Below are 14653 nucleotides of genomic sequence, written 5' to 3' on the forward strand. Positions count from 1 at the left end.
AGCAAATTGTCATTATTCATCCAATCTACTACTATTCCGAACGGGTTTGACATCACAAAACATTGATCCTCCTTTTTGGACCATAATTCTATATTTGTCTTTTGTTGCTTCACCATACTGTTTTAAGTACTAAGATAAATAATAGATAAAATAAAAGTACGTTCACACTGACGGGAAAGGAAGAAAGTCCAAAAATAAATATAACTTTACCCATACCCGTTTATGACCATACCCGATGCAAGAAAAAAATTAGGTGAGCATCAGTGTTAACCCATCAATTGAAGCTATTTTCCAAGCTGAGTTTCAAAATATTCATCGTACATCGCGCAATCAACGTAGTAACCTGTCTACTGATACCAAGTGGATGCACATGTTATGTCCATATATGTCCATATACCATAATCGATTGATGCTACAACTAGTACGCCACTACGGTTTTTTTAAGTTCAATGAGAATAACACAATCACACCAGCATGTGTGATACTAACAAAGCGATAGGTTTTTTATTACTGAGCAGTTCCACAAAAAATGTCCCAGTTTTCATATTTTATTTAAATTGTCATTTTTAATTTGGCTGAAACTTTGCATAGACGTTTCTATAGGCAAAAAATGTCATTTTATGCTATTGGTTTAATTTTTTGGAGCACGGCTCATTTTTGAGAAGCTACTGAAAATGCTATTTTGAAAAGGTATTTATGATTACAAATATTTTTAGGGCCATAACGGTTTGTTTGATCGGTATGACGTCTTCGATAAAGTTGTAGATAATACTTCCGTCTTTCCGTTTTTCTTACTTGTAGTACTTTACATAACGAATTTTAGAGATATAGCTCAAATAATACATCAAAAATTGCTGCAATTTCAACTTTTCTGAAAACTGTTCCGCCCCTTGGTGACTGTTGCGAACAGCCCCCCGATCGGGCGAAAACGATACATTTGGCAACACTAGGCGAGAAAGAGGCACTGAGAAACAGGAAGAGAACATGTAAACGTCACTTGGACCCGACCGGGATAGAAAGAAGAATTCGACCCATATTGGAGAGGGAAACAGAAGTTAAAGAAAATCCTAGTGTGAGCGGGAGAATAAATTTAGAAAATTAAGATCAAAAGTAAAGAGAAGGTGAAGATATAAGTTCAAGTAGGAAAAAATAGTGAGCAGAGATAATAAGGTATGGAAAATAGCGGAAAGCTGTTCTAAATAATTTGCAATAAATAAAATGTTCAAACTTAACCTACTATCACAGGAATCATCACAGTCTAAAGGTCGCGCATGGCTACGCACCAGACTAGGAGGAATTTAAGAGAACACCTAAATTGTAGGCATAATTAAAATATTTATAGATGTATCCTAAACTAAATAAAATATAATTCTAGCTTTAATCTGCTAACAAGCTGATACAAAGAGTGTTCTCTCGTGACAAAACCAACAAAATCAAAGAATTTAGAGGATCGAACATAACCTCAAAGAATGGAGGAAGATTTATCGCATAGAAACTGCATGCTATGTCAAGAACCGGATCATCTTGATGACATGGTGCAGTGCGATACATGCCAGTTGTGGGCACACTATTGTTGCGCCGGGGTGACATCTAATATTGAACACGAAGATTGGAATTGTGTTAAGTGTTCCAACCAGTTGCGCTTACCGAAAAATGCTACGAAGTCCACGAAAAAATCCGGTGGATCGAAAAAGACGGGAGCCAAAAGTGAAGTGGGATCTATCCGTAGCTCAGTATCGGTGCTCGAATCATCATTTCAACAGTTGGAGGAAGAGCAAGACGCAATGGAGAAAGGTTTAGAAGCGGATCGCTTGATTCGAGAGAAACGTTTGGAAATGAGCCGTGCAATTCAAGAGAAACGAATGCGACAAGAGAAAGAGTTTCGTGAAAGGGAGCTTCAGCAGGAGCGTGAGCTCAGGGCAAAGAAATTAGCACAAGAGCAAGAAATGTTAGAAAAACGTCTGAAGGAGGAATCCGAGTTTTTGAAAAAACAGCAAGCTTTACGTGAGATGTTTCATGCGAAGATGGATTTACTTAAAAACACCGCAAATGAAAACACGTCTGGTCGAAATGAGGATACGGGCAATGATGCCGATCCATCGAAAGGAAAAGTTCAAAATTGGTTGAATTCAAACGATCTACAAGGGACGAGTTTACGATCGTTAGTAGGAGAACATAGTAAAGTGAATGAAAAACAAAAGGAAAAGAACAGGGAGTTGCTGCAAGAGACAACGTCACGGAAATTTAGCACAGAAAACGATGCAGTCACAAGTGAAGATGGGGATAGCGAGGACGGTGATGCTTTTATTGAACAGATGAAAGGGATTGCAGAGCTACTAAAACGTCACGGACCGGGGAAAGGTCATGGTTTGGGGCGAGGCCACGTGGGACCTACGAAAGAACAATTGGCTGCCCGGCAGGCAGTATCAAAACATTTACCGATATTTAAGGGAGAGCCAGAAATTTGGCCATTATTTTACAGTAGTTACGAATATACTACGAAGGCTTGCGGATTTACTAATTTAGACAATCTGAAACGGTTACAGGATAGCTTGCAAGGCGAAGCATTAGAGGCTGTGCGTAGTAGACTAGTACTACCAGAGTCAGTGCCCGATGTGATGAAAGATTTAAAGGACTTGTTTGGTAAACCAGAAAAACTTTTGAAAACTCTGCTTCAAAAGGTACGCTGCGCACAACCGCCGAGGTACGATCGACTGAATACGTTTATTCACTTCGGAATCACAGTTAAACAACTATGCGATCATATGGAGGCGGCGCGAATGGAAGAGCACCTGAACAACCCAATGCTCGTTCAAGAGCTTGTGGACAAACTGCCACCTAGCTATAAAATAGACTGGGTACGTTTCAGGCGAAATACGGAAGGCAAGCCTCTTCGCGTTTTTACTGATTTCATGAACGGTATAGTTTCGGACGTTTCCGAAGTAAGCGAACTACCCACACTTGATATGGGAGATCGAGCCGGTAGAGGAAGTTATAAAAAAAAGGAGTTTGTGCACGTACATGCGTCGTCTAGCAAAAATTTACCACCAGTAACAGCGTGTTGGTTGTGCAAGAAAGCAGACCATAAAATAAAATTTTGCGAAGAATTCAAACGTTTCAACATTTCAGAACGGTTCAAAGTCGTTAACAAATACAAGCTCTGCCATCAATGTCTGAACAATCACGGTAAAAGTCGATGCAACTCAAAGTTCAGATGTACAGTGGGTAATTGCCAACAAATTCACCACCCGTTATTGCACCGAACGTTAGAGATGGTACAAGTCATGGAAGCGGAAAATGTAAACCGGGAAAACTGTTCCGTCCTATTCAGAATGCTACCAGTAACATTATACGCCGGTAATTCCAGCATGAATGTAATTGAATTTTTTGATGAAGGATCATCGGTTACGCTTCTCCAGAATGTGGTAGTAGATAGGCTTCATTTAACTGGCGAAAAGGAACCGTTGGTGGTGACCTGGACAGGGAACGTGAGACGGTATGAGGACCAGTCGAGAAAAGTTAACCTAATGATTTCAGCAAGAGGTTGTAGCGGTAGAATGGCGGTGCACAACGCTCGTACAGTTAAAGAACTCGTACTTCCAAAACAAAGTGTAAACTTTCAGGATCTAATTAGCCGATATCCACATTTGAAAAATCTTCCAGTTGCTGATCAAGAACGCGAGGAACCAAAAATAATGATAGGTCTTGATAACATTCATGTATTTGCACCGCTAGAATCTAGAATCGGCAAACCTGGGGAACCAGTTGGAGTAAGATGCGCACTAGGATGGACTGTTTATGGACCGCAACCAGAAAGATGCACAAGCCAGGCTTACGTGAATGTACACGAAGAAACCCCAGTTAGCAATCAGGACATTTACGACATGCTGAAGGGCCAGTATAGTTTAGAGGAAGCCGGTATTGCTATCCAAGTACCTGAATCAAATGAAGAAGCACAAGCACGACGAATTTTAAAAAACAACAACAGTAAGGATAGGAAATCGGTTCGAGACGGGGCTATTGTGGCGGAATGACGTGCGTAAATTCCCAGATAGCTTCCCGATGGCTATCAAGCGGATGGAGGCGCTGGAAAGGAAACTGTCCAAAAATCCTGGACTCAAACAAAATGTTGATCGACAGATTGATGAGTATGTTGCTAAAGGATATGCACACAAAATTACAGCTGAAGAGCAGCAAAATTCGGATGCGGCTTCGGTATGGTATATTCCTTTAAATGTGGTATTGAATCCACGAAAACCAGGAAAATTCGTCTGGTCTGGGACGCAGCAGCATCGGTCAACGGTATATCACTTAACTCCGAGCTTCTAGCAGGCCCTGATATGCTGACGAGCCTTCCAGCAGTGATCCAACGGTTCAGGGAAAAACGATTCAGTTTTGGCGGTGACATCAAGGAGATGTATCACCAGTTGCGTATCAGACCTGAAGACAAGCAGGCGCAGCGTTTTTTATATCGTAAGGAGAAGGGACCAATACAGATATTCGTCATGGACGTGGCCACCTTCGGCTCGACCTGTTCCCCTTGTTCAGCGCAATTTATAAAAAAATCTAAACGCTGAAGAAAACTCCGCGCTCTATCCAGACGCAGCAGCAGCAATCGTTAACAAACACTATGTTGACGATTACCTCGACAGCGCCGATAGCGCTGTAGAGGCAATAGAACGTGCGAGACAAGTAAAATTGATCCATGCAAGAGGGGGATTCGAGATAGGGAAATGGGTCTCGAATTCAGAGGAATTTTTACGAGCGTTGGGTGAGCAGAACGATGATCAGGCAGTACATCTCCATCAAGACAAAATGACACAAAAGGAACGAGTGCTCGGAATTATTTGGGACTCTAAAGAAGACGTGTTCTCGTTTTCTGCAACCCCTAGAGCGGACCTAGGACAGATGTTTTCCAGTGGAGATCGCCCAACGAAGAGATCCGTTCTCAGTTGTGTTATGTCAATGTTTGACCCACTGGGTCTTCTTTGCCCATTTACGATAATTGGAAGAATCCTTGTACAGGATCTGTGGAGAGCGGGTTGTGAATGGGATGAGTTGATTGACGACGAAGCCTATAGTAAGTGGAAGCAATGGATTGGGTTACTACCAGAGGTGGGCGCGATTAAAGTACCTAGATGCTACTTCGGAGATGCTACGTCAGACAAGTTTAGAGGTCTCCAACTACATATATTCACTGATGCAAGTGAAAAGGCATATGGGTGTGCAGCCTATTTTCGCATTGTTATTGATGGTGAGGCACGCTGCGCGCTGGTGATGAGCAAGAGCAAAGTAGCCCCACTCAAACAGTTGACTATCCCCAGGCTGGAACTGCAAGCAGCAGTACTTGGCGCTAGACTAGCACAATCTATTAAATGCAGTCATAATTTGGTCATAAGAAATTAATATTTCTGGTCAGATTCACGTAATGTGTTGTCTTGGATCAAGTCAGACCAACGACGTTATCGACAATTCGTTGGCTTCCGTATCGGGGAAATTCTTAGCCTCACTAATGGATCAGAGTGGCGTTGGGTGCCGTCAAAGTTAAATGAAGCGGATTGCGTGACTAAATGGAAACAAGGGTGGAAATTGCACTCAGGAAGTTCTTGGTTTACAGGTGCAGACTTTTTGTCAAGTAACGAGCAGCACTGGCCGGTGCAGCCAGAAGTAAAATCGAATACAAACTAGGAATTGAAAGCTTATTTATTGATTCATGATATAACGTTATCAAATTCTCTCATCAACGTGAACAGAATATCTAAATACAATGTTCTCGTCCGAACTATGGCCTGTGTGTTTAGATTTGTCAGTAACTGCAAAAAGATTATAACAGGAGAGCCTATTGAACTCGTAAAGGCAACCGCAGGGCAGCTGAAATTAGTTATGCCGCACACAAAACCGACAAAGCGTCTGCCTCTTACGCAGGAAGAACTACTTAAAGCAGAAACATATCTTTTTAAAATGATACAAGCAGAGGCATACGGTGGAGATCTCAAGGTACTATTGCACAACAAGGAGAAGCCAGTTTCTCAGTGGCTAACAGTAGAAACCTCGAGTCCCTTGTATAAATTGGCCCCTCTAATCGACGAACGTGGGCTGGTACGAATGGAAGGTAGAACGAAGAATGCTTCCTTTCTGCCGTTTGACCTTCGTTTCCCGATAGTATTGCCGAAAGATCATCCAGTGACAGCTAAGCTCATTCATCATTACCATGAGAAGTTCGGTCACGGTTACAGGGAAACAGTAAAAAACGAACTTAAGCAACGGTTTTATATTGCGTCGATAAGCAGATTGGTGCCGAGAGTTGCAAAAGATTGCATGTGGTGTAAAGTCAAACGCAATCGTCCAGTGACACCGAGGATGGCACCGTTACCCATCCAGAGATTAATCCCGTTTCAACGTCCGTTTAGCTTTGTTGGGATCGACTATTTAGGGCCTTTCGAGGTATCTGTCAATCGACGAAAGGAAAAGCGCTGGATTGTTTTGTTTACGTGTATGGTGGTGAGAGCTATCCATCTAGAGATCGCACATAGCTTAACCACCCAGGCTTGTTTGATGTCTATTAGAAGATTCATTTGTCGCCGGGGACCACCTCTGGAAATTTTCTCCGATAACGGCACGAACCTGAAAGGAGCAAGCAAAGAATTAGCGAGAATTATTTGTGCAATAAACGAAGATTGCGGCAGCGAATTAACAACTACTCGAACTAAATGGAACTTCAATCCTCCTGCCGCTCCGCATATGGGGGGCGTGTGGGAGCGCTTAGTGAGATCCACTAAAGAAGCGTTGGCGGTAATCGACGAAGGAGGCCGATTAACCGATGAAGTTCTGCTAACATCGATTTGCGAAGTAGAAGATATGATAAATTCACGGCCATTGACCTACGTATCACAAGAAGCCGATGAGATTGACACGCTGACACCAAACCATTTTCTCAGAGGTGTAGCACCAAATGAACCTGTGTTGACTCCACCGCCACCCTGTGCTGCCGAAGCACTCCGGAGCAACTATCATCGATCGCAGCAATTAGCAACGGAGATGTGGAACCGATGGTTAAAGGAATATATACCTTCCGTGAACCGAATGACCAGGTGGTATGGAGAAGCGAAACCGTTACGAGCAGGAGATTTAGTCTATATAGTGGAGGGGACTAAACGTAAGTTATGTGTGCGCGGGGTAGTTCAAGAACCGATAATCGCCAGCGACGGGCGCATTCGACAAGCATGGATCAAGACGAACAGTGGCGTTTTTAAAAGAGCTACAGCTGTGTTGGCTGTTCTAGAGATAGATGATGGTAACACCGGGCCGACAACAGAATCGGACCCAGAATTACGGACCGGGGAAATGTTGCGAACAGCCCCCCGATCGGGCGAAAACGATACATTTGGCAACACTAGGCGAGAAAGAGGCACTGAGAAACAGGAAGAGAACATGTAAACGTCACTTGGACCCGACCGGGATAGAAAGAAGAATTCGACCCATATTGGAGAGGGAAACAGAAGTTAAAGAAAATCCTAGTGTGAGCTGGAGATTAAATTTAGAAAATTAAGATCAAAAGTAAAGAGAAGGTGAAGATATAAGTTCAAGTAGGAAAGAATAGTGAGCAGAGATAATAAGGTATGGAAAATAGCGGAAAGCTGTTCTAAATAATTTGCAATAAATAAAATGTTCAAACTTAACCTACTATCACAGGAATCATCACAGTCTAAAGGTCGCGCATGGCTACGCACCAGACTAGGAGGAATTTAAGAGAACACCTAAATTGTAGGCATAATTAAAATATTTATAGATGTATCCTAAACTAAATAAAATATAATTCTAGCTTTGATCTGCTAACAAGCTGATACAAAGAGTGTTCTCTCGTGACAAAACCAACAGTGACCAAGGAGTCAACAAATTCGATCAAACAAAAATGGCATTATCATTTTTTCTCTATTTCTAATAACTATGTGCATTTATATCAAATTTGAAAGACCTTGTGCACCTAGTGGCCTAGTTTCAGCGAGAATTGCTCCATTTAAAAAAAAATATCTAACATGCTCGTGTTGCATATATTATTGTCACTAATCTTAATGCAAATAGTATGGGCGTTCTAGTTGCATAATTAACTGATTACGTTATATATTGTTATAGTAGGGTTATAAAATGCGTATCCACTTGGTCTCAGCATATGGCTACTACGTTGGTTGCACGGAATGTGTTGGATATTTTGAAACATCGTTTGGAAAATTCGTTCAATTGGTAGGTTGACACTGATGCTCACCTAATTTTTTTCTTGCATCTTATAGCATTTTTTCTCAGCTTTCCAATGCTGGTCTCAGATCGAAAATCGGTAGTTGCAAACACGCTCAAAATTGCATTTTTCTGATATAATCCAAGATGGCGGCAAAATTCAAGATGGCGGCCAAAGTTCTGATTACTCCAAATGAAAGCCCTATCATTCCACTTTACAGAAAAGTGCTACTTGTATTAGGTTCCATAACGAATTTCAGAGATATAGCTCAAATAAAAAATTAAGAATTGTTAAAATTTCAACTTTTCAAGAAACTATTTCACCCCTTGGTGACCGAGGGGTCGACAAATTCAATCAAGCAAAAATGGCATAAGCATTATTTCTCTATTTCTAACTAATATGTGCATTTATATCAAATTCGAAAGACCTTGTGCACCTAGTGGCCTGGTTTCAGCGAGAATTGCTCAATAGTTAAGTTCCGAATCGGAATGTAGCACCAAGGCTTTGCTTTTGCTTTTACTTCCTCCCTCTACTTCTCCGGTAGCTGTTCTGTATTCCAGATAGAATTGGTCGATCTTAGATCAAGCTACGGACCATCGATCTTTTACTAGGCAATTATCGATTTTTTAAATGGATTCTTCGGCTTTGAAAGAATTGAAAAAATTGTTTTATTTACGATTTTATTTTTTCGATCTTTTGAAAATTTTTATTATTTTTCAGAGAGCAGCATTCTTTTTTTTAAATGCTATTATGATTAATTGTCGGTAATCGTGTACCATTCTAAATATTGTTCTATTGACTTTTAAATGGTTGCGTGCAGTTATGACATCATCATGCATCAATAGTCCATTCCATTCCTGCTCATAATGAAATTGGTGACGCACTAGGAGATATGATATGGTCGGCACGCAACCAAATCGAACCAAGCTCCGAAAACATTATTTCGATTATCGGTGTTCAAAGTTCAACCACCCCGTATGTTTTCTGTGAGCTACTACAAGGAAATTTTTATTATAGGGCGCTATTACAGAAAACAAGGCGTACGGCGAGTTACTCGCCTGACTAATTTTGGTATTACAGATAGCGAGTCGGCTGGACTCGTTCGTGACTCTGCTGTCGTCAACCAAATTTCACTCGCGTTCCCTTATACAGCATTCTGCACCTCTCGTCGATGACTGGAAGCGAGACAAGTTGCTCGCCTCGTCTTCTGTAATACCCGATCAGTCAAAAATATCAGGATGATAACAAATCTTGATATTTTGCTACGAACTGTTTGTACCAACTTGTGTTCTAAACTTGGTCTCGTTAATAGTTAAAATATCAAAATTACTATCAAAATTACTTACTGATTATTACAAATTATAGCAAGTTTGGTAAGGTTTTTGGCAGAAAAAAAAACTGTTTAAAAACAGTTCAAATAATTTCAATTTTTCATGAAAAATAGATTATTTATTCTCATATACACTGGTGTTAATAACTCAGCTCAAAAAATGGCGTTTGGTTTAGTCTGCTTGCACACTATTAGTTTCTCCTACAATCATTGCTACCTTGTATCACATTCCACAAACAATAGAGCAAAAGTGTGATGTTTCGACTCGCTAACAAACACTTAACGGAAGTTATCAAACGATGTAGCATCTCAGGTATATTATTTTAACAACATGATAAAACAATGTATTCAATTTCTTGAGCATTATAACCAACAACGGTGTTAAAACATTGTAAAATTCAGTTTTTTTAATAGGGGGGGGGAGGGGGGAATGTTTGTAATGATTTATTTATGTACTAATATCTATTCAGAATTAATATTGTGTGTTCTGCCACAAATGGTGAAATTTCAACACTATTATATATATATATATATATATATATATATATATATATATATATATATATATATACTAGCTGATACCCGGCCCGCGTTGCCGCGCCATTAAGTTTACGACAACCGCATATCTCTCAAATGTTCATAATTTTGAACAAAAATTAGCATTACCATGTTATATCTATAAGGCTGTATGTATTCTCCCCTAAAAACTGTTTTTCTGTTTTTCTTTCTACAACGTTTCGATTACTTTAAAAACTCTAACAAATACATTCGGAAAGAACTCAAAAACTTTACGGAACGTTCTGTTACTAAGCTTATTATTTGGGCTAGAAAAAACTAAAGCATTCTCTAATCAAGTAACACGTGCAAAAAACCCACGTAACCCACGGAACATGAAAAAATTGAAATGGTTATTTCGATTACAAATAATTTAAGGAGTGTATTCGTTTTACAAATAAAAAAAGTAGGAGGGTGGTATTCAAGACACGACCGCATGACGTTGGACTACGGTATTCTTATATTCCATTAAAACAAATAATAGAGAGAATTGCAACTCTAGTATTTGCTGCAATTTTATCTAACAGTGCATTTCTGGATGCTGAGACGTTAAAACGTTATAAATAATAATATATACTAAAAGAATGGATATCTTTTATTTAATCGCTGTCATTTCATATATATTCAAATCAACCCTTTGTTTGCTGCACTACCAAGACACTCATTTAATTGAGCGAATTGGTAAAATTTTCCTTTCTAAGCAAAAAGCAAACTTTACGAAACTATCTGAAATTGGAGCCCAGAACGATTCAACCGAAAATTTTAAATTTGAAAATTGTTTGACATTTGATCGATAAAACTCATGCTAGGTTAGTTCCAGCCCAGCATATAACTTCATGTATTTGAAAAAAAAAAAACGTTTGGTACAATAACTCAATATAGCAGGAGCTCAATCACACGTTTTTCGGTAGTTGTTATCAAGGTTTGGGCGAGTGACAGGAAAATATCTTAACTTCTTCAGTTGTGATTTAGAGCATTTCTAATTGTTTTGTTATTTTTCACGATAGCGACAAGTTTGTTTCTTTCTCTGTGGCGAGAAACAAAATCAAAACCGCGCACCGAGAAACAAAAACGAAAATTTAATGAATGCTCATTGAGAAAACTTGCAACTCTTTTTACCAATAACTTATGATACTCAAAAGAACCCGTTTTGATCTAAATCAAATTTCTAGTAAATAAGTGTTGATCATTCATAGGTAGTAATTTTTCCTCGATGAATAAAGACTGGCTGAAGAAGTTAAAATCGCTGCTGTAAAATCAAATTCACAACTGTAAGACGTTTTAATATTTTCAATGACAATAATAATCTTCGATAAACACCCGCTATAGTTATTCACACACATGCTATAACTATCAAACACGCGTTAAAACTATTCATACACACGCTGTAGCTATAGCTATCCATACACACGCTATTCCTTCCCATACATCCGATACAACTATCTATACACACGCATAAGCTATCCAACCATGTGCTATTACTATCCATACATACGCTATAACTAATCATTACACACGCAGCAGCTATCCACACACAAGCTATAACTATCCGTACACACGCTGAAGATATACACGCAATAGCCATAATATGCTACACATGCTAGTGTCTTACACACGCTATAGCTAGCCATACACACGCAACAGCGCCATCCCTATCATCGCAAATGTCATAGCAATACAGATGCATATACGCTATATGTGCACACTGCACACACACCCAACGTTTTCACCCAACGATATCTGAATTGGATTACCGCTGGTGGGGTCCAACTCAGATCGAAGGAGCACCGAACTGAATGAAGAAATGCAGCTTCCCACTACCTCCGCCGCTGCTGTCTGATTTCACAAAGTAAGTGTCAAATGAAAGGTCTAGTTGCCCCATAGGTTGCTATTGAATTTCATTGCAACTGGATTGTAACTGTGTCCGTTGTTCAAAATGTGAAATCACATAATGAAAGTAAACATATTGACTTTCTCCTAACGATCACTGGCTAATTAAAAGGTAGAAAAATGATCCAAATGGCCGAATGTCATATACTACTCGACTCAGTTCGACGAATCAAGCATTTTCTGTATATATGCATGTATAGGTGTATATGTTTGTGTGTGGGTGTGTACGTGTGTATGTGCACCTTTTTTTCGCACTCACTTTTCTCAGAGATGGTCCGACCGATTATTTCTATCTTGGTATCAAATGAAGGGTCTATTTGCCGCTTAGATTGCTATTGAATTTCATTGTAATCAAACTTTTAGTTTTGGCGCTGCGTCATAATGTGAAAAAGGCTTATATCTCAGAAGCTATGAACATAGTTGAATTCAAATAAATGGGCTTTTAAACCCTTAAACAGTGAATTTCATAATGTTTAAACATATGGTTTGAAAGTTATAGAAAGAAACGTAACCCGTAGACTGTTTAAAACTATAGCTACGATCTAAATATGTGGCCTTTTTTTTTTTTTTTTTTTTTAAAGGTGGCGGGGAAATCTGCAAACAGACACCTGAGAAGAGAACTCAAGACTAGGGGAGAGATGCTGGGGTAGTTACACTCGCCCAGGCACCTACTGATCCCTGTCCCGACCCACTAAAACCCCTCCAGTCTCCAGCCCTGGTCTTCCCGGAACGACGGTTAAGTATTACGTCGGGGAGTGGCTTTTGTGCGTGATGCACCATCTTTACTCTTATAACCTCCTAGCTAACTACCTGAAGACTGGTAATTAGCTACCACTGGCGTGTTGGTGGTTGACCCGCCACACACGTTGCAGCTCCAGAACAATCTGAGAGGCGGCCGCACAGACCGCGTTCCAGATGTCCGGGTCGTCGCACATCCTCCGGACTAGATTGTCCGGAGTAGTGCCAGGCCCGCTCACAGCCATCATGTTGCTCCTCGCTCTTGCGAAACGGGGGCATACGAAAAAGACATGCTCAGCAGTCTCCTCCTCCTCCACGCACTCGGGACACATGGGGGACACCGCGTGTCCGAACCTGTGCAGATATTGCCTGAAACAACCATGGCCTGACAGGATTTGTGTCAGGTGGAAGTTCACTTCGCCATGTCGTCTCCCGACCCAGCCGGATATCTCCGGTATGAGTCGGTGCGTCCATCTGCCCTTTGTGGAGTTGGACCATTCCCGCTGCCAGCGGAGCATCGAGAATGACCTTCTGGTACCTCGTATGCCCCTTGTGTCACGTTGGTCGAAACACTCTCTGTCCTCCTTGATGGCGATACTGATAGGCATCATGCCGGACAAGACACAGATTGCATCGTATGACACCGTACGATACGCACTCGCAGCTCTCAGGCACATGAGCCTGTAGGTACTTTCCAGTTTACCACGGTAACTGTTAGTACCTAGCGCTCTGGACCACACTGGCCCACCATACCTAAGTATGGACGAAACCACGCTGGCAAGAAGTCTTCGCTTGCTGCCATAAACCGCTGAGCTATTGGACATCACACGAGATAGTGCTGCAATAGCCGATGAGGCCCTCTTACAGGCATAGTCGACGTGACTCCCGAACGTGAGCTTGTCGTCCACCATAACCCCCAAGAGCTTCAGGGATCGCTTCGAGGTGATGGTGCAGTCTCCGACTCTGACCACCGCCTGTTGCTCCGATTTACGGTTGTTCACAACCGTGACCTCCGTCTTATGATGCGCGAGCTCCAGTTTCCTGGAGCGCATCCAGTCCTCGACCTTGCGTATACAGTGCGCGGCCGTCAACTCGACCTCCTCGATAGACTCGCCGTAAACCTCCAGCGTTATGTCGTCTGCAAAGCCGACGATCACAACCCCTACAGGGAACTTGAGTTTCAACACTCCGTCATACATGACATTCCACAACACCGGGCCCAGGATAGAACCTTGCGGAACTCCTGCGGTAATTGGGACGCACTTCTGACCCTCCTCCGTGTCGTAAACAAGTACTCGATTCTGGAAATAATTTTCCAGAATCTTGTACAGCGACACCGGTACATGGATGCTCCTGAGCGCGAGCGCTATGGAGTCCCAACTGGCACTATTGAACGCATTCTTCACGTCGAGCGTGACGATTGCGCAGTAGCGTATTCCCCTTCTCTTGCGCTGGATTGCTACCTCCGCCGTCTTGATGACGGAAGAGATTGCGTCCAGCGTGGACCTGCCCTTCCGGAAGCCGAACTGGTTACTTGCCAGACCGTGTACACCCTCCGTGTACCTCACCAGTCTGTTGAGGATGATCCTCTCAAGCACCTTGCCCGCGGTGTCCAGCAGGCAGATAGGCCTGTATGCCGATGGGTCCCCTGGCGGTTTCCCAGCCTTCGGCAATAAGACCAGTCTCTGCCGCTTCCACCTGTCCGGAAAGAGACAGTCATCCAGGCACCTCTGCATGACTGCCCTGAACAGCCCGGGGGCCGTTTTTATCGCCAGCCTGATCGCCAGGTTAGGGATACCATCCGGTCCCGGTGCCTTGCTCACCTTTAGGGATTTGGCGATCACGATGAGTTCCTCATTCGTAACCCTTGCCTCCTCCCCTGCCTCGACACGGCTGTCGTCGCTCAC

The 14653-nt window shown here is 41.9% G+C and overlaps 2 protein-coding genes and 1 long non-coding RNA gene across 3 annotated transcripts; all 3 read left to right on the plus strand.

Moving 5' to 3' along the window:
* The first annotated feature begins 4062 nt into the window (after positions 1–4062).
* LOC129717320 (uncharacterized) lies at positions 4063–5406 on the plus strand. The gene is made up of 3 exons (XM_055667187.1): positions 4063–4220; positions 4262–4542; positions 4601–5406. Exons 1-3 carry the CDS (start codon positions 4063–4065, stop codon positions 5404–5406), a joined length of 1245 nt encoding a protein of 414 aa, XP_055523162.1.
* A 378-nt stretch (positions 5407–5784) lies between these two features.
* On the plus strand, positions 5785–7437 carry LOC129717321 (uncharacterized). The gene has a single exon (XM_055667188.1). The coding sequence runs from the start codon at positions 5785–5787 to the stop codon at positions 7435–7437; it is 1653 nt and encodes a 550-aa protein (XP_055523163.1).
* A 117-nt stretch (positions 7438–7554) lies between these two features.
* Positions 7555–7877, plus strand: LOC129721138 (uncharacterized). Its single transcript, XR_008727347.1, has 3 exons — positions 7555–7617; positions 7693–7764; positions 7823–7877. It is a non-coding gene; the product is annotated as an uncharacterized LOC129721138 (long non-coding RNA).
* Positions 7878–14653: the final 6776 nt, after the last annotated feature.

This window comes from Wyeomyia smithii, chromosome 1 (assembly GCF_029784165.1).
Source record: "Wyeomyia smithii strain HCP4-BCI-WySm-NY-G18 chromosome 1, ASM2978416v1, whole genome shotgun sequence".
NCBI lineage: Eukaryota > Metazoa > Arthropoda > Insecta > Diptera > Culicidae > Wyeomyia > Wyeomyia smithii.